This window comes from Schistocerca piceifrons, chromosome 2, assembly GCF_021461385.2.
Source record: "Schistocerca piceifrons isolate TAMUIC-IGC-003096 chromosome 2, iqSchPice1.1, whole genome shotgun sequence".
In the NCBI taxonomy this organism is placed as follows: Eukaryota; Metazoa; Arthropoda; class Insecta; order Orthoptera; family Acrididae; genus Schistocerca; species Schistocerca piceifrons.
Genome location: NC_060139.1, coordinates 494,454,102 through 494,473,926, shown reverse-complemented (window position 1 = coordinate 494,473,926; position 19,825 = coordinate 494,454,102). Strand labels below are relative to the sequence as shown.

The 19,825-nt window shown below is 40.4% G+C and overlaps 1 protein-coding gene across 8 annotated transcripts in view; it reads left to right on the top strand.

Moving 5' to 3' along the window:
- LOC124775049 (phosphatidylserine synthase) overlaps positions 1-19,825 on the top strand; it is a 146,383-nt gene that overhangs the window by 41,923 nt on the left and 84,635 nt on the right. For all 8 annotated transcript variants that reach the window (XR_007015590.1, XR_007015591.1, XR_007015589.1 and 5 more), the window contains exon 2: positions 5,946-6,204. Coding sequence is in view for 5 of the 8 variants with exons in the window: in XM_047249831.1 (XP_047105787.1) it covers positions 5,946-6,204 (259 nt within the window). In the remaining 3 variants the exon portion in view is untranslated. The remainder of the gene's footprint in view (positions 1-5,945; positions 6,205-19,825) is intronic.

Genomic DNA, 19,825 nt, shown 5'->3' with positions numbered 1-19,825 from the left:
ACGAAAGTACAACCATTTCAGCTTTTGATAGCGACAACTTGCAACACATGAAGTAACATTGGTGAACAACTCTTCCTGCTCATTGGGCAATTTCGGTGATGTTTGGACACATGCACTTTGTTGGTTGTCACCACACTGTACTTGTTTGCAAAGCAACGTTAGAATGGCTGCCCAGTGCTTTGTGCTGCTCTGTGGCACTGTTCAACTGTAATCTGGAGCTTAGAAACACAGTGATATTGACAACATTGTAATAGCACAGTGGTGACTGTAGGTGTTGGTGAGAAGAGGAATTTTCACTTTTTGGTTTTGATGTGTGTTTATTTCCCTTGGCTAATAGTGTCTCACTTTGTTTTGGCAGGTTGCACATGATTACAGGTTATCTAAAAGCAGAGAATTTTTGATTTGCAGTTTAGTCACATCATCACTTAACATATTAGAACTGTTTGCATTTTTCAGACATGTTTTTTCAGATGCTCAATTTTGACAAACTCATTTTACACTGCGTCTACTTTCACATTTTAATTCCACAATCTTGCATGAAGCTATTTACACTATCTGTACACAGCTGCTATCTTGAAAAAAAAAAATCAAGGTGTACGCCAATCATGGCTGTGTATTGGAAATACTTCACGTCAGCATCAGCATTTAAACAATTAAAACATTGTAAAAAATTGTTAATTCATTTATTTACGTATCATGCTCTGTAGTCACCACCAGAAGGAGAAACTACAGAATGTTGAATGGTTTAAGGTGTACATGAATGTAGAGGGACGACTGCTGGAAACAAATTTTGTACACTGCATTAATAATTATCTATCACTACAGTGCTCTGTAATATTTTATGCTTACACAGGTTAAATTGAACATAATGAAATTAGCTGCCGTGATCACAGAAGTGCTTGTTTTGGTGTCTGCGTGGTTGTATGTGTGAATTTGTGTACTGTTGCTGAAAAAAGATCTAGTGCTTGAAAGCTAGTGTGTTTACTGTTTTTTCGTAATGTGTCTCTGTGCTCTGTTCATTGATTCGCCGTAGGTGAGTGGTTGCCTTTCCCTTATTTTACATATTGCTTCATCCAAGAATTTCAATTATTATTGTACAATACATATAAAGAAATTGATGAATTTAAATATAGGGCATAGGCTGTGTGTATGTTGGAGAAATATGAAGACAGCAATGACTGAAAAGAATGGTGAGGAAATGTTCAGAATTATTGGGCTATTTCAACAACCAGGTTTTGTTGGAATTCGCCCCTCCTCGCCCTCCCTCTGGAAATGAGCCTATGTACTAACAAAATGTTGTTTAGGTCTGAAGTGATCTGGCTATGTTGCTATACTGAAGGTTGAGGTACTGCCATTATCTCCACCAGTATATGAAAAGTGTAGTTGTTGCTCACCATATGGCGGAGATGTTGAGTCGCAGATAGGCACAACAAAAAGACTGTCAAATGAAGCTTTCAGCCAAACAGGCCTTCATCAAACACTTTGACAATCTTTTTGTTGTGTGTATTTGAAGCTAAGCATCTCCTCTAAATGATGAGTAGCAACTATCCTTTTCATAACGTTGTCATTGTTCCATCCTGGAATTTCCATTGTTTGGTGTGGATTTATGTTTGATATATGCTATTGTAGTCTCTACCTTCATCTCTGGCGAAGATTTGTGTGTAAAGAAAATGCCGTGTTTTCTGTAGTTTGGCTTTCGTGTTAAACTTTAGGTAATCCAATAACTGTATGAGTAGACTATGTGATTTCAGTTAATGTAGAGAGGATGTCTGTGCCATCTCCAATAACACCATACCCATGAGGGAACATTTCTGATAGCTGGCAGCCCTGTTGCCAACCTTCAGCTGTAAAGTGCAAAGAGTTTCAGGCGAAACCAAATCATTTTCAGAGCTGTGTCAACACTGAGGCTTTGCCAGAGAGAAGTATACAAAATTGTATTACCTGACTGATGAGCTAGACATGCAAAGCAGCTGTACCAAGCCCACTTCAACCACTGGAGATCTTTTTGCTGATTCTACAGTATTAAATTGTGGTGAAATGTCATTTCACATCTACAAATCATTGCCAGACATGAAAGAAGTGTTAAATGACTGGGAAAAAATCCTAGGACCAACTGACAATTGGGCCAACAGCCTTGTTGAGTGGTAATACTGGTTCCCATCAGATAACCGAAATTAGGCACTGTTGGGCTTGGCTAGTACTTGGATGGGTAATTGTTGGGGGTCTGCCGAGTGCTGCTGGCAAACGGATTGCACTCAGCCCTTGTGAGCTCAATTGAGGAGCTACTTGACTGAGAAGTAGCGGCTCTGGTCATGAAAACTGACAATGGCCAGGAGAGTGGTGTGCCGACCACATGCCCCCTCCATATCTGCATCTAGTGATTCCTAGTAGCTGAGGATGGCATGGCATGGCAGGCAGTCAGTACCGTTAGGCTTTCCAAGGCCTATGCGGACAGAGAGAAGAACTGACAATTGAACTACTAGTATTTTTATTTGTATGTGATATTGGCCTCTGAGTCAGGCTGGAGAGCACAACACTTTTTCAATGAGTGGAGGTTCAGTTGCATTAAAATTGAAGCATTTTGTGGAAATACATTTTTGTTACCTGAGATATACTGCTGCGCATTTACTTGTGTTGAAGCCCCCTATGTGACAAGATTTCTTTATAAAGAAAACCTCCATCATCCCTCTTGTGTTTTGATATGGGGATAGTATACCCATTACATCTTAAATTTACAACATACAATATTCATTGGTGCTCCATATTCCATGTCAGTTGTTTACAATAGTGGCACCTCAGTGCACTTCTCATAGCATGTAGTCTTTCAAGAGTATTGCCAACCTCGTCCCATAATCCTATACTTACCTATTCTTCCAGGTAAACAGATCCTTTTACCTAACAACAAATGTATCAGTATAGACATATCCAGAATGAGATTTTCAGCCTGCAGCGGAATGTGCGCTGATATGAAACTTCCTGGCAGCTTAAAACTTTGTGCCGGACCGAGACTCGAACTCGGGACCTTTCCCTTTCGCGGGCAAGTGCTCTACCATCTGGGCTACCCAAGCACAACTCACGCCCCGTCCTCACAGCTTTACTTCCACCAGTACCTCATCTCCTACTTTCCAAACTTCACAGAAGCTCTCCTGCGAACCTTACGGAACTAGCACTCCTCGAAGAAAGGATATTGCGGAGACAAGGCTTAGCCACAGCCTGGGTGATGTTTCCAGAATGAGATTTTCACTATGCAGTGGAGTGTGTGCTGATATTAAACTTCGTAGCAGATTAAAACTGTGTGCCAGACCGAGTCTTGAACTCGGGACCTTTGCCTTTTGTGGGCAAGTGCTCTATCATGGCGGAAATAAAACTGTGAGGACAGGGCGTGAGCCGTGCTTGGGTAGCTCAGATGGTAGAGCACTTGCCCGCGATAGGCAAAGGTCCCGAGTCTCGGTCCGGCACACAGTTTTAATCTGCCAGGAAGTTTCAGTATAGGCATACTCGGGATTTACTTTTATCCATTGTTAACAATGTTGTCATCATGACTGTTTTTCCTTTCATAAAAATGGTAAGAAAACAAACCGCCTTCGGTCATTGATTGCGATTTTATTACATTGAACGATGCATTTTGAGACCTGGGTGCTCTTCTTCAAATTCTTGGAATTAATTTTTCATTACCACTGATCCTGTTAAGTGCACAAGGGCTTGTTACAGGGTGACATAACATGCTGTAATGCAGCACCATTTCTCTCTCTCTCTCTCTCTCTCTCTCTCTCTCTCTCTCTCTCTCTCTTTACGAAACTGTGACAGAGAAAAGAATTACATACTGTTTTCAGTAGTTGTCACATACTCTTTAAGGACAGGATGTGTAAACATATTTACACACACACACACACACACACACACACACACACACACACACACACATTCTCACTCTTAGTTACAGCACATTTGTAAGGGATCACATGATCTTATTTGAAACTTTTTGTATGAGCTCAAATAATGCTGACACATTAGTATGCATAGATAAGACTGTATTGTGCAAGTCTTGTATGTAGTTCAAAAACACCATGCACCTGGCATCAGTAAATACAAAGTGTATTCTTAAAGTTTTAATTCTCAACTCGAAAAAATAGTTACAAAATTAATTTTTTGGTTGTTTGAAGGTACATGTCTGCAGTCATGGTACAACCAAATCCCCACACTGAAATGCTGTAGTATGCTGCTAGAGCAGCCAAACAAACTGGTGCAGCCCCTTGTGAAAGTGGAGATGGACTGTGGCATTTTGTTTGGCTCCTAGCAGCATACTACAGCACAGCAGCATGGTGATTTCAATGTGTACCATGACTGCAGACATGTAGCTGCAAACAGCCAGAAACTTAATTGTGTAACTTAATTTTTGCAAGGTGATAATTAAAGCTTTGTGTGGCCCATATAGTTGTATGAGGGTGGTTTGATAAGTCTGATAAAAAAGGAAGAGAAAAAAATGTTTGGTTTATAAATAAATCACCTTAATTCTCGAAGTCTTCTTTGAGGGTCCAGCAATCCTCCAGCTTTTACACCCCCCCTGGAAAAAAGGTTCTATCAGGCTCTGCAAAATATTAGTTAAATGCAACTGTCACTTTCTCCTTTGATCAACATTTCTTCTCAGCAAGCTGAAGTTTCACATCGGGGAACAAGAAGAAGTCACTTGGGGCTAAGTCTGGTGAATTGTTATGACTGACTGATGTGTTGGATAGTGTATTGTCTTGGTGAAAGAGCAAATTTTTGTGTGCCAATCTTAGTCTTTTTACAGCCAACATGAGTTTCAAATGGTCCAACAATGAAGCATGATAGGATCCAGTTATGGTTCTGCCTTTTTTTCCCCCAAGTAATCTATGAGGATGATTTTTTGGAAATCCTCCCCCCCCAAAAAAAGCCGTGGACATTACCTACCAGCTGACAAAATGGTCTTTCACTTCTTTGGTGCATTTTGATCAGCCTTTGTCCATTGTTTTCACTACCTTTTTGACTCTGGTGTGTTATGATGGCTCCATGTTTCATCAGTGGTCACAAAAAGTCTTCTAGACTGTGGTTAAACATGCCAGACATTGTGTTGGAATGTTGTACTGGATGTGATTTTGATTGACTGTGAGCAATTCTGGCACTCAACTTCCTTTTTTATACACTATTCTCTGTGCAGGATATTATGCACTTGCTCAGTTGCAGTGCCTACAGTCTCAGCAATCTCAAGAATTTTTATTTGGCTATCTTGCATTACCACATATATCATCAATTTTGGCAGTGGTTTCCTTTGTGGTGACATCAGTTTGATGGCTAGACTGCCCTTCATCTTTGGTGCTTGTCCAATCACATTTAAATTAATTAATCCAAAAGTAAAAGATCTTCAGTGATTGTCCAGAGTCTGTGTAAACTTCATTGAATTCTGTTTTGATTTGTGCCGCAGTTCAGCCCTTCAGATGAAAATGTATAACAACAGCAAGAAACTCGGTTTCTCCATTTTCAATCGCAGACAACACACTGACCAATTCAGGCATCTGTCGAAATAAAATGTACATTATATGTTGTTGAAATTCCGTGTACAATCTTTGTCATAATTGAACTTACCAACCATGAAGGCACAAGAAAAATGTTCCGTTATTTCATGGAAATTTACCAGACTTATCGAACCACTCTCATATTAACAAGAACATTTATTGCTGTATTTTGTAATTATTAATGCTTAGGTAACATTTTTTGTGTGTTGGTTATTAAAGAAACAAATTTACTTGTCCTATCTGCTTATCGTGTAAGGCAATACCTTCTTTTTGTGATTAACGTAATACTACATTCTGAACACTGTAAGTAACTTTGAAAAAGTTTGGTGTGATGATTGTCATTATTTTGAAAGTGCAGATTTGTATTATACTGAGTGAACAGGTGCTATTACATCTCATTTTCTTTTTCAGAGATGAACAAGACATGCAGAATAACATAAGAGCAGGGATCTTGTGTGTTATATTCTTTTTCCTGATAATTTCCGTTTTGGCATTCCCAAATGGACCATTTACAAGACCTCATCCAGCTGTGTGGCGGATGGTATTTGGAATGAGTGTGCTCTATCTCCTTGCTCTACTGTTTATATTATTTCAGAGTTACAAGACTGTAAAATCAATAATTTTATGGATTGACCCTTCCTTAAAAGATTTTCACATAGACATGGACAAGGTAAGATCAATATTTTGTTTCTCTTTCTTTCTTTATGATTTGGATTAATCAGATATTTTGCAGCTCACACACTTGGTTAGCTAAAGTACTGAAATAGACAGTAAGCAGTAGAAAATGGATGGGATTCAAGAAACTATAATGTCATAGGGATTTAAATGAAGAAAAAATTAATATTTATAATAGCTTTATGTGTGACAATAAACAAATAATAAAATTAATTGCACTTAATTGTTATAAATAATAACTTTGACTATCTTAAAGTTGAAGAAGTGACAAATGCAAGAAAGAGAAAATTGCTGACAAGGTAGGGAGGTTTCTGGTAACGATGAACTACAGAAAGCTGATCAGGAGATCAAATACTTGGAATATCAACCATAAATTGAAAGAGGGGGGGGGGGGGGAAACAGAAATTTCAAAAGAAAAAGCATAAATTTTTGCTGTGTAATTACCTTTTTACCTACTTGCACAAGAAGTTTTATACATATTATTCTAACTGCTATGCTTTACAGTAAATAATAATCCAAAGTGAAACCTTAGGAAGATAGAAATGAAGTCTTATTAACTAATAGGTGAGTGGAATTTTTAAATTTTAAGAGTTGGGTGTTATACTAATTTCTGAAGTGATATGATATGGAGTGAAGGAGAATATACACTCCTGGAAATGGAAAAAAGAACACATTGACACCGGTGTGTCAGACCCACCATACTTGCTCCGGACACTGCGAGAGGGCTGTACAAGCAATGATCACACGCACGGCACAGCGGACACACCAGGAACCGCGGTGTTGGCCGTCGAATGGCGCTAGCTGCGCAGCATTTGTGCACCGCCGCCGTCAGTGTCAGCCAGTTTGCCGTGGCATACGGAGCTCCATCGCAGTCTTTAACACTGGTAGCATGCCGCGACAGCGTGGACGTGAACCGTATGTGCAGTTGACGGACTTTGAGCGAGGGCGTATAGTGGGCATGCGGGAGGCTGGGTGGACGTACCGCCGAATTGCTCAACACATGGGGCGTGAGGTCTCCACAGTACATCGATGTTGTCGCCAGTGGTCGGCGGAAGGTGCACGTGCCCGTCGACCTGGGACCGGACCGCAGCGACGCACGGATGCACGCCAAGACCGTAGGATCCTACGCAGTGCCGTAGGGGACCGCACCGCCACTTCCCAGCAAATTAGGGACACTGTTGCTCCTGGGGTATCGGCGAGGACCATTCGCAACCGTCTCCATGAAGCTGGGCTACGGTCCCGCACACCGTTAGGCCGTCTTCCGCTCACGCCACAACATCGTGCAGCCCGCCTCCAGTGGTGTCGCGACAGGCGTGAATGGAGGGACGAATGGAGACGTGACGTCTTCAGCGATAAGAGTCACTTCTGCCTTGGTGCCAATGATGGTCGTATGCGTGTTTGGCGCCGTGCAGGTGAGCGCCACAATCAGGACTGTATACGACCGAGGCACACAGGGCCAACAACCGGCATCATGGTGTGGGGAGCGATCTCCTACACTGGCCGTACACCACTGGTGATCTTCGAGGGGACACTGAATAGAGCACGGTACATCCAAACCGTCATCGAACCCGTCGTTCTACCATTCCTAGACCGGCAAGGGAACTTGCTGTTCCAACAGGACAACGCACGTCCGCATGTATCCCGTGCCACCCAACGCGCTCTAGAAGGTGTAAGTCAACTACCCTGGCCAGCAAGATCTCCGGATCTGTCCCCCATTGAGCATGTTTGGGACTGGATGAAGCGTCGTCTCACGCGGTCTGCACGTCCAGCACAAACGCTGGTCCAACTGAGGCGCCAGGTGGAAATGGCATGGCAAGCCGTTCCACAGGACTACATCCAGCATCTCTACGATCGTCTCCATGGGAGAATAGCAGCCTGCATTGCTGCGAAAGGTGGATATACACTGTACTAGTGCCGACATTGTGCATGCTCTGTTGCCTGTGTCTATGTGCCTGTGGTTCTGTCAGTGTGATCATGTGATGTATCTGACCCCAGGAATGTGTCAATAAAGTTTCCCCTTCCTGGGACAATGAATTCACGGTGTTCTTATTTCAATTTCCAGGAGTGTAGAAGAGAGACTTGCTCGAAGTAGTGGAAGGGATAACTGTTTAGAACTCTACATCAAAGAACAGAAAGAGAGGCAATATTATGGCATAAGGAACACTTGAGGAAAGCGACACAAAAAAAAAAAAAAAAAATTCTGTGGGAGAGATTAACGTAAGTTCATGTTTGGTGGGCAGTAATAGTGAAGTAGACCCTTTGGAGTAAGGCCCATGCATAACATTCTTTAAATTGCTCTGTCATGTCCATAATTACAACTAGGTCATGCACATATTCCACCCTACTTGCTAATAAGGTCAATATTTTATACAGCAGAGGAACTTGTGCTTACTAGTTGGCAAAACTGGAGCAGGTCTGATGTACACAAAAATTGCAAAAGGCTATTGAATTTTGACTTCAGCAGTTGTAAAAGTGCCGAAAATGTGGTAGTCTGCTGTGCTATTTTGAATGTTATTGATAATTAAATATCTCTTTTTGCATTTGAATTGTCAACTAATCTTATATTATGTAATAATTTATATTGGGTTTTATTTTCTTTTACATATTGTTGATATAGTGACTACAGTGATTTTGAAAGGTCTATAAATATATATAACAAAAATAATCAATTATTGATAATATAATGCAACTGGATAGATAAAAAATTTACTCACTAAGCGGCGGCATGGGAGAGAGGTGCAGTTCAGAAAAGTCACCCAGAACGCTGGGTCAGGGGAGACTTACCGGACGGGATGACGGGATGAAATGGAAAGACTGATTGTTGGGGACTGCACTGGGTTAGATTAGAAAACCTGAGAACTGAAAAGGTGCAAGACAGGATAATATGCAAGACAGAGATTAGTACTAAAACATTGTCCATGAGTTAATAAGAGTGAAAAGCTAAGTGCATTGTATGTAACAGAGGTGGGAGGGGGAGAAAAATAGACAGGTCAGAAAATGAAAGATGCAGAGAACTAAAATGGAGCGAAGAAAAGAGTAGTTACTGCAAAGAAATGCTGAGATGGAAGGAATTAAGTAAATTAAGGCGAGGTGGGTGACGAGAACAAGGACATGTTGTAATGCTAGTTCCCACCCGCTGAGTTCTGAGAAACTAGTTGCTGGAGGAAGAATCCAGATGGTGTGTCTGGTGAAACAGGCTCAGATGTTGTGAGTGTCATGTTGTACAGCGTGCTCTGCAGCAGGATATTGTGTGTTGCCTGTATACACCCTCTGCCTGTGCCCATTCATCCTAATAACTGGGTAGTAGTCATGCTATATTAAAGGTCGAACAGTTTTTGTGTAACAGCTGGTATATAATGTGTGTCATTTCACAGTTGGATCTCCTTTTAATAGTATATGTTTTGCTAATTACAAGGCTGGAATAGGTGGTGGTAGGAGGGTGCATAGGCAAGTCTTGCAGCAGGGACAGTCACAGAGGTAGGAGCCATAAATATATACATGAAGATATAAAAGTTTTTGTGGTTCCACATGTAATAAGTATCTTTTGCTGCTTTTCAGGTGTTGGTCCATTGGTTAGACTATTGATTAGTGGATTATTGATTACAAAACTCCGTTCACTGTTGGGAAATGTCATTTTGCTGTTATCAGTTATATTGGGTCTGAGATTGTCATTTTTATATGTTATGTGTAGTTATTGTTAACATTCAGCGACACAGTTGAACATGTCACTCACATTGTGTGTTTATGCATTTTGCATCAATAAGTTCCCATCGTCACGTTCCCCTAGTGTACGAGAATCTAGGGAATATAGGATAGCTTTGAGCCATAGGGGACTAACCTACCAAATTAAGGTTTTTGAGATTGGCATGTTATTTTTTTATAAGCTGTGATAAATCAGTTGTATTAAGAACCTCGTAGGGGGGGTGTGGTATTTTGCAGTGCTGTTATTGTGAAGAAGTACTAGAACAGTAGCACAACAACTGAATAACTCTCAGTGAAAAATGGTAGATGCTGTGCAACAGAATGCTGGTTGAATGTTCCAACAAAGAGGTGGCAAAACTCAAGAGAGGCAGAGTCCAAAATCTGCAAAAAATACTGTAAAAAGCTTTATGAGTGAGAAAGGCATTTGTAGTCAGGGATCATACACCATCAGAGAGGAGCAGTTCATTACAGGAAAAGTAATTAATCTTTAAAAAAAGAAAGAAAAAGAGTGAAATGGTGACACCGTTGTGGGGATGTAGTGAATGCAGTACTCTTACTAACATAAAAATTTACTTCAACCTTGGTCACAAAGTAATTTTGTAATGACATGTGACACATTTCAGTACCCTGTGCACCATCATCAGATCTAGAATGTGAGAACAACAAAGAAAACATGTCAGTTCATAGGCGAAGTACTGATGCTAAACTGTGTTCGCATTGACCCTGTGTCCATAATCATGTTGTATAAATGGAGATGATGTCTTAACTACTGACAACGCCTTTGGCACAGTTGTTTTATTAATCTCCATTGCAGGATGTAATTTTAGATATTTTACTTCTGATGAAGGTATATTTATATATACTGAAACCTTGGTCAAGAATTTTAATAAATCTTTATCCTGCAACTATTTTGGCTGTCATCATTTACCGTGAAGAATATTTTAACATATGAAACACATTTAATGTCTAACATTATGAGAATATATGTGTACATAATATTATTTACATAAAATGCTTGGCTTGAAGTAGCAACTCTGTTACAACAGTGTCATAAGCAACAGAGTTAGGGCTGCAAGAATCACCCGACATGACGGCTCAGAGATGCCACTTGACATCATGCATCTTCTTGCATTCAGAAAATTAATGCTAAATATAAGCGAAAGTCTTAGCATTTATATCTATATTTTGTAGTACACATTTGTAGAGTTATAAATCATGAGAACTGTGAGATCATGCCTCTGTGCAGTGTATTACTTTCAGGTACAAAGACTGAAGAGACAAAATTTTCAGGCTTGATTAATACATGCTATGATAACAGAGATATAAAGGTTCTGGGTATCACTATGGTCGTACAAAATAGTACAGTCATCACACAAGGCACACCCAATATAATTTCAGTACAAAAACTAGGAGGTAACATCATTTTCTCAGAAGTGGATGCACTCCCAACAGCACAAGCCACCACATTGGAAGGCCTTGGGTTGGGCTGGAATACGCAAAAATACCAATAAGCCAGACTTAATTTGTAATGAATCCATTCAAAGGCTATGAAATAAAGGTAACCAAAATGTAAAATATGAAGTGTGTCCAGAAAATAATGCAATTTTTTTGTGCTGATACTTAAAGTGGACGCAGAGCGAGGAGTTTGAGGTGTCAGGATTGCTGTCTCTGCCCACCCCATTTAGAGCCTGTTTCACGAAATGCGATGTAACTGGCACCCAAACAACATTCTCCAATAAAATGTCATTTAAAACTAAATAAATCTCTTGCAGAGACCCACCAATTGATTGTGCAAGCTTACGGGGACAGTGCTGTATTGTATTTGAAAGTTTCACAATTGTTCAAAGCATTTGAGGAAAGCCAAGAAGGGGTGTTCAATGAAACCTACACTGGATGGCTGTCGACTAACACAACCAATGACAATTTAGACTGTGTGCACGATGGGTTAAAATCTGACTGTCAGTTGAGTATCCAGATGATTACAGAAACACTCAGCATTTCCAACACAAATGTACTTGAACTGTTGACCAATAAATTGCACATGAGGAAGGTGTGTGCCAAGCTGATTCGCATGCTTTTGACCAGTGATCAGAAGAATCACCAGGTGATGCTCATGACTGAATGCCTCAAATGCATGGAAATTTAACCTTGTTTTGTGGACACTGTCATTAGCAGGGATGAAATGTAATGTTAGGGAAAGAGCAGAAACAAAATGTTAAAACTGTGATGACACACATCGGAATCTCCAAAACGGAAAAAAATCAAGAATGAACTAACTAAGCTGTCAATGTCAGAAAGACCATAGCTATGCAGTTACATTTCACTGCAAATGTGGAGTTTCAGATCGTACAGGACTTTCAAATGAGAAGGCAATTGTTCTGAAGGCTGTCAAAGGAATGACTTCTTAATTTTGTATAATAGAGACTACATTAGTAGTAATCTTGAGTTTTTTGAAGGCAGCAAAGAAGTAGGGGTCAATAAAGATCCCATGAAAATTTTATAATGTGCTATTGGGAAACCATCAATAAAACAGTCTTCCAGTGTAATACACAGAAGAGCCAAAGAAACTGGTGCACCTGCCTAATATAGTATAGAGCCCCTGTGAGCATGCAGAAGTGCCACAACATGATGTGGCACGGACTCGAATAATGTCGGAAGTATTGCTGGAGGGAAATGACACCATGAATCCTGCAGGGCTGTCCATAAATCCATAAGAGTATGATGGGATGGAGATCTTTTTTGAACAGCATGTTGCAAAACATCCCAGATATGCTCAGTGATGTTCATGTTGGGGGAGTTTGGTGGTCAGCAAAAGTGTTTAAACTCAGAAGTGTGTTCCTTGAGCCATTTTGTAGCAATTCTGTTTGTTTGGAGTGTCACATCGTCCTGCTGGAATTGTCCAAGTCTGTCAGAATGCACAGTGGACATGAATGGACGCAGGTGATTAGACAGGATGCTAACGTATCTCCTCTGAGTCATATCTATACATATAAGGAGTCCCATATCACTCCAACTGCACATGCTCCACACCATTACAAAACCTCCACCAGCTTGAACAGCCCCCTGATGACATGCAGGTCCATGGATTCATGAGGTTGTCTCCATACCTGTACACATCCGTCCACTCAATACAATTTGAAACGACCAAGCAGCATGTTTCCAGTCATCAAAAGTCCAATGTAGGTGTTGACGGATTCAGGCGAGGCGTAAAGCTTTGTGTCGTGCAGCCATCGAGGGTACACGAGTGGACCTTCTGCTCCAAAAGGCCATATCGATGATGTTTCGTTGAATGGTTCACACCTTGAAACTTGTTGATGGCCCAGCGTTGAAATCTGCAGCAATTTGCAGAAGGGTTGTACTTTTGTCACGTTGAATGATTCCCTTCAGTCTTCATTTGTCCCGTTCTTGCAGGATCTTTTTCTGGGCACAGCGATGTCAGAGATTTGATGTTTTACCGGATTCCTGATATTCACAGAACACTCGTGAAATTATCGTACGGGTAAATCCCCACTTCATCTGTACCTCGAAGATGCTGTGTCCCATTGCTCCTGCGCCGACTATAACACCACGTTCAAACTCACTTAAATCTTTATAACCTGCCATTGTAGCAGCAGTAACCGATATAACAACTGCACCAGACACTTGTCGTCTTATATAGGTGCTGCTGACCGCAGTGCCGTATTCTGACTGTTTACATATCTCTGTACTTGAATGCATATGCCTATACTAGTTTCTTTGGTGCGTCGGTGTAAATACGGAAAGAAAACCTGTTACATGATAAATTCTTCCATCCCGAGCAGTAGCTCACAGATTAAAATGCACAAGACCTAAAAATCCATTAGACTTGCACTTAACAATCACTCTTGTCTCAATTATTATTTCAACTCCGAACCGCATAATAGAGTAAAGGAGCTGCGTTCAAAAGAACTTATAGGATAAAAGCAGCTTGCACCTCACTAACCAAATTAAGAATATACAAATTCCAGATGGCACTTTCCTGGCATCTTTAGAAACTAAATATCTGTGTACTAATGTTCTTGTCCTTGAAATCGTAGGCATCATTAACTATAAACTGTTATAACATAAAAATATTATAATGACAGAGACAGTAGATTTAGTTGAACTTTCACATCTCCCATTGTCTTATGGTTATTTTATGTTTAATGGGAATGTGTACCACCAGCAGTATGTCTTGACTATGGGCAACAGCTTGACAGGATTCTTAGCAGCTAATTTCTTAACTCTTTGGAATATACGTGCCTCAAAAAAATTTCCCCAACACAATGTAGGCTCATCTGCTAGTGACACTATGTAGACAACATTCTAATGCTGATCCAGGACAATTTTCGAACAATGACAAGAATTTTCAACCAACTCACAGACAAGACCAATAATATTCATGCCACCCACTCTCATAAAAGAATTTTTTTTCAGTTACGTGGAGTGGTGCCTAATGCAGCTCCCTCTAGATGCAAGCAAAGTAATTACAGAAACCAAAATCTTGTAACACGTGACAGTTAGAAATGTGTATTCACATGACATTGACAATCACAAGATTTGGAAAATTAAGAGGAAAGAAAAAGATATAAAACTGCATGTAAAAGTGCTAATCATGGTAGTGGAAATGTTGCCCAATGTCAGCATAACATATTTCAGTAATGTTTCACAAAAGATTAAATGCTTGCTTCAGAGAGCAAATATCAAGATAAACTTCTGTACTAACAACCCTGTGGGCACTAAGATTAGACACAAAATTGGTGAGCACAATAATAAATTTGGTAAGATATGAGTGTAGCGTCTTGTGTGCGAAGACATCTATATAGTGTGAACAGGCTGTACTTTCGATGTCAGATTTTGTGAACACATGTAAGCACATAATAAGGTCAGTTTTGGTACACGCCTGAGAGGATCTAATCACACACATTCTGTAATGCAGAAATGCTTTGAGGTTATGCATGCTGCACACAAATGTTTACTATAATGGAGGAATTAGAAATTTTTAAATGCAGGAAACTTTTGTCACAACCATTCAGAATAAGAGTTCAATATAAATGCTTTTTTTCTAACTCTTTGAAGACTTGTGACGTGATTAAAAGTTTCTCACTTGAGGTTACTACAATCAGTGCAAACATGTGGTAGCTGCTTAAGGGCACCTATTTTACAGTTTCTCACCTTTCTTCATAACATTGTGGTTATACATAATCTTTTCACTTGTTTTGTACATTACTTAACTTGCAAAACAGATGGACTTGTTGTTATAGTCATTTTCTTTGTATTCATCTTCAGTCTGCATTATTTCTTGTGCTTTTGTGAAGTACATTGTAAATCTGTAGGGTAGGTCTGTGTTCTGCTTCTACTTCTGTGAACTATGAACTGCTATTAGCATGTGTTTACCTACTTATGCTACGACCTGTTTACCCTCTTTCATGGTTTTTGAAAGGTTGTATTTTGAATAAGTATGACTTGGTTATAATTTAGTACCTACAATCCCAACCTGTGGCCATCTGATGTGATAGCTTATCATGGTGCAGGCAATGCCTCTTATCTACAGAGGATGGTGGGGCCCCCTGGGTTTTGGTATCACATTCTATTGCAGTTAGGATGTTCCTTGTGTAATGGTTGCAGTATTTTATGCATTCATAATGATAACCAGTACTTTTATGTTTCTGTATCATAGCATGTATTCATCGAGCCTAAAAATCTTACATTTCCATTCTTTAAACCTGGAAAAGAATGGCCCATAGAGATAAGATTTTAAAGTGTTCACAATTTCTCACTCTAGGAATATGTACTACACATATAAATGCTTACACTTGTCTTATATTTGGTATTCATTTTGTAAACGAGAGAGTGTACGTGCTGTCAAGTGGTATCTCTTTGAGCTTTCTTCGTGTCTCAGACACTCTTGTACCCCTTAATCTGTTGCTTACGATACTGCAGTTCACATTGACGTGTGATTCTAAGCAAAGCATTTTATGTAAGTAACAAGATGTGTATTCTTGCAATGTCAGTTGTTAAATTTTGTTTTATATGCTAAATATTCCTTGTTTTTTCATTGGGCACCCACTGTTTAATCTCTCATTGCAGATCTGATGATGATTAACACTTTGAAACCAATCATACATTAATAAAAATACGTCACTACAGAGACAGAAATAATTTTTTATATTGCCCAAATAAAGAAAGAATGCGAGTGAGTGAGGAAACAGAAATGTCAGAGTGCTGAAGAGTTGCTGTTGAAATTAAAATGAAAAATTGTCCATCCTGTTGAAAAACAAGGTAAACATGTACCACATAAGAAGTCACGTCTTCAACAAGAAGTTACTGTTGGTAATTTAAAAAAAAAAAAAAATAAAGGTTCTTATGCACGAGACACTTCATTGTCATAAATATATATTTTGGAAGTACCTTGCGTTGCACCTGAATATTTCCACTTTGCACGATCTTTACAAATTTGAGAAAATTGCTCCTGTATCAGCGTATGTATTTTGGCATATTTTTAAGTCACTGTTCAGTCCACATTTCCGTCACCCAATTACTTGTCAGTGATGTGATGAACTCCACTGACAACAGAATCTCATGTGAAAAAGTACCAAAAAAAGACCTAAAAAAGAAATGAAGGTGAGGCATTCAGAGGCAGTCAAGAAATTGCATCCTGTTTACAGAGACTAGAATTTCTCTTTCTAAAACTACAAGAATACTTGCACCATCTAATCAAAAGTATAGGACATCTATTAGTGAACATTAAATATGAGATGTTTCCACCCTTCACCTTTATGACATCTTGAACTGTGGTGGAGACAATTTCAATGAGATGTCCGAATCTCTCTGGAGGAATGGCAGCTCATTCTTCCTTGAGAGCTGAAACCACCAAAGGTAGTGTTGTTGGGCACTACCACCTGTATCAAAGTCTTCATTCTAACTCATCCCAAAGATTTTTCTGTTTGGTCCAGGTTGGGACTCTGGGCAGGCTAATCCATTTCAGGACCATGCTGCTTGATAATAGGGTGCATTGTCATGCTAATATAAAAACTTGTCATCTCCAAACTGTTCCTCTACTTTGCACAGTACACATTTTGTTTAAAATTTGTTCATATCCTTCTGCCTTTGGTTTTTTTAAAGCAGAATAAGGGGACCACACCCTCATTACAAAAAACACCCCCATACTATAAAGGACAGTCAAATGTATATAAGACAGATGTAAAAAATGGACGTAAAGTGTTTATTATTTGAAAAGTAATCGCCTTACCTGTTAGCACATTATGCCAATGAGAGACAAGGCAGTCAGTGCCTTCATGGAAAAATGTTTGCGGTTGCCTGCAGACCCATGATTGTACCTGTGTGTGCAGCTCTTTCTACGAAGCATGTTGGTGGCCACAAATATCGTTCTTCAGGGTCTAACAATGTGGAAATTGCACGGAGAGGGATCGGGAGGATGCGTAAGGGCTTCGTAGCGAAACTTCTGCAGCAACTCAAAATGTACAGGCAGACCTACATGTTGCCAAGGTTGTTTCGGTGAGGCAACAGAAATTTTTCTGCGAAGCTCTTACATTTCATACAGTCCAGATCTCCCTCATACAAGTTACGTATTTTTAGAGCCACGAGGATGATGTTCATGGCTGTCAATTTACTTCAAATGAAGGGGTGTGGATGGCTGTAGTGGTGGTTCTGTAGGCAGCTGTAACCATTTTTCCATGGAGGCGTTGACTGTCTTGTCTCACAATGGGATAAAAGTATTGATAGATATGGGGTTACTTTTGAAATAATAAACACTTTACTTAAACAAACAATAAAAAATACTGGATGGAATAATGATAATTTTTTGAAAAGGATGGATTACTACACACCACATGGAGGAGATGTTGAGTTGCAGATAGACAAAATAAATAGACTGCTATACATTTAGGCTTTTGGCCGAAATGTCTTCTTATAAAGTAGAAACACACACACACACACACACACACACACACACACACACACACACACACACCTTCGAAACTTGCACACACAAGGCCACTGAGATGGGACTGCACACAGCAACTGCACCTGACAGGAGAAGCAATTTGAGGTTCATGGTGGTAAGAGGTGGCACGTGCGGGGTGGGAGAGGGATAGTTGAGTAGGTGTGGGGAAAGTTTAGTACTATTTGTGGGTGCATGCAGGGTCATAGTGGTGATGTGTAGTGCCGCTAGATGCAGTTGGGAGATTTTATCGGGGAAGGGAGGAGGAGGAGTGGGAGTGGAGAGAACTAGAGGAGACGAAAATGGCTAGTGGTTGCATTGGAATAGACGAGTGTGTAGTGCTGGAGTGGGAGCAGAGAAGGGGACAGGTGGGTGAAGGACAGGAACTGGCAAAAGTTGAGGCCAGGGGTTTATGGGAATGTGGGAGATATCACAGAGGGAGTTCCCACCGGCACAGTTCAGAAAAGCTGGTGTTGGTAGGCACTGACGTGAAGCACGTCGTTTTTGGCAACATGTTCAGCAGGTGAGTGGTGCAGCTGTATATTGGCCACAGTGTATCGGTGGCCAATCATGTGAGCAGACAGCTTGTTGGTTGTTAAGCCCATGAAGAAGCAGCGCAGTTGTTGCAGCATAGTTTGTAGATCACACGACTGCTTTCATAGGTAGCCCTGCCTTTAATGGGATACAAATTCATTGATGACACCTTTGTGATCTGGACTAGGGGTGAGGACACTTTCTCTCCCATTCGCTTCACCTGTTCCTCCTCAAACCAACAAGCTACCTTCCTCGATGTCGACCCCCACTTCAAAGACAACTACATTGATACCTCAGTCCATATCAAAACTACCAACCACCAGCGATACTTCCACTTAGACAGCAGCCACCCATTCCATACCAAGAAGTCCGTAGTACAGCTTAGCCATCCTTGGCAATATTGCATCTGTGGTGATGAGCAATCTGTATGCAGTCTGGCCTCAACAGCCAGTGATTTTGTGATAGTGTGTGTGTGTGTGTGTGTGTGTGTGTGTGTGTGTGTGTGTGTGTTGTGGGGGGAGGGTTCTACTTTAGAAGGCCTTTTGGCCAAAAGCTTAAAGGTGTAGCAGTCTTGTTGTTGTGCCTGGTTGCAACTCTGTGTTTCCTCTGTATGGTGAGTTGCAGTCTATCCTTTTATGATATAAACACTTACTTACTTTTTTCCTGATTGCCCCCTTAAATAACGCTACCTTCTCGGTATTTCACTTTTGCCACTACATGTGATGCTAGGCAGTGTCAAATCCGAAACTTTCCCATTGGATTGCCATAAGATTTTTCTCCAAGTCACTTACTTCCAGTCATTTATTATCCAGGGTGTCACTCCTTACACCACCTCGAGTGTTGCTTAGTATTGACTACAGAGCTGTTTGGCTTGTGAGCAGCTGCTTGACCATTGTACCACATTCTTTTTAATTCTCTACATGCAGTTATTGTGCTAGCTGGTCTGCTGGTGGCACTTTTGGATCTCAAGAGTGATTTTTTTGTGATGTGTAGCTTTTTACTACCACCCTCTACAGCGCTTGGCAGTCTGTGTGAATGGTCCAATTGACATCTTGAAATGTGCACTGAAATTTTTTATAGTTGGAGAATACATCAAAAGAAACATTGTCAAAATTTTAGTTGCCAAAACACAATAAAAGAGAGGTGTTTTTTATAAAATGTTGAAAATTGCCAAATTTGTAGCTCACGTAGTGGCTGTAGAAATGTATACCCTTGCTGTAGCTGCAGCAGACACCGCACGTGCAACTGAGCGTGTGCATGGCCCTGGTTGGTGGCTCTTTGGTAAACGGATAACACGGCACAATGCAAACGTACTTTGTAAAGCGAAGTTCAGTTTCCGTTGATAGTTTCTCTGACACAGTTGTTAGGTTGCTATTCGCTTGGAAATCAAACTAAACTAATTTCCCTTATGTTTTCTTTG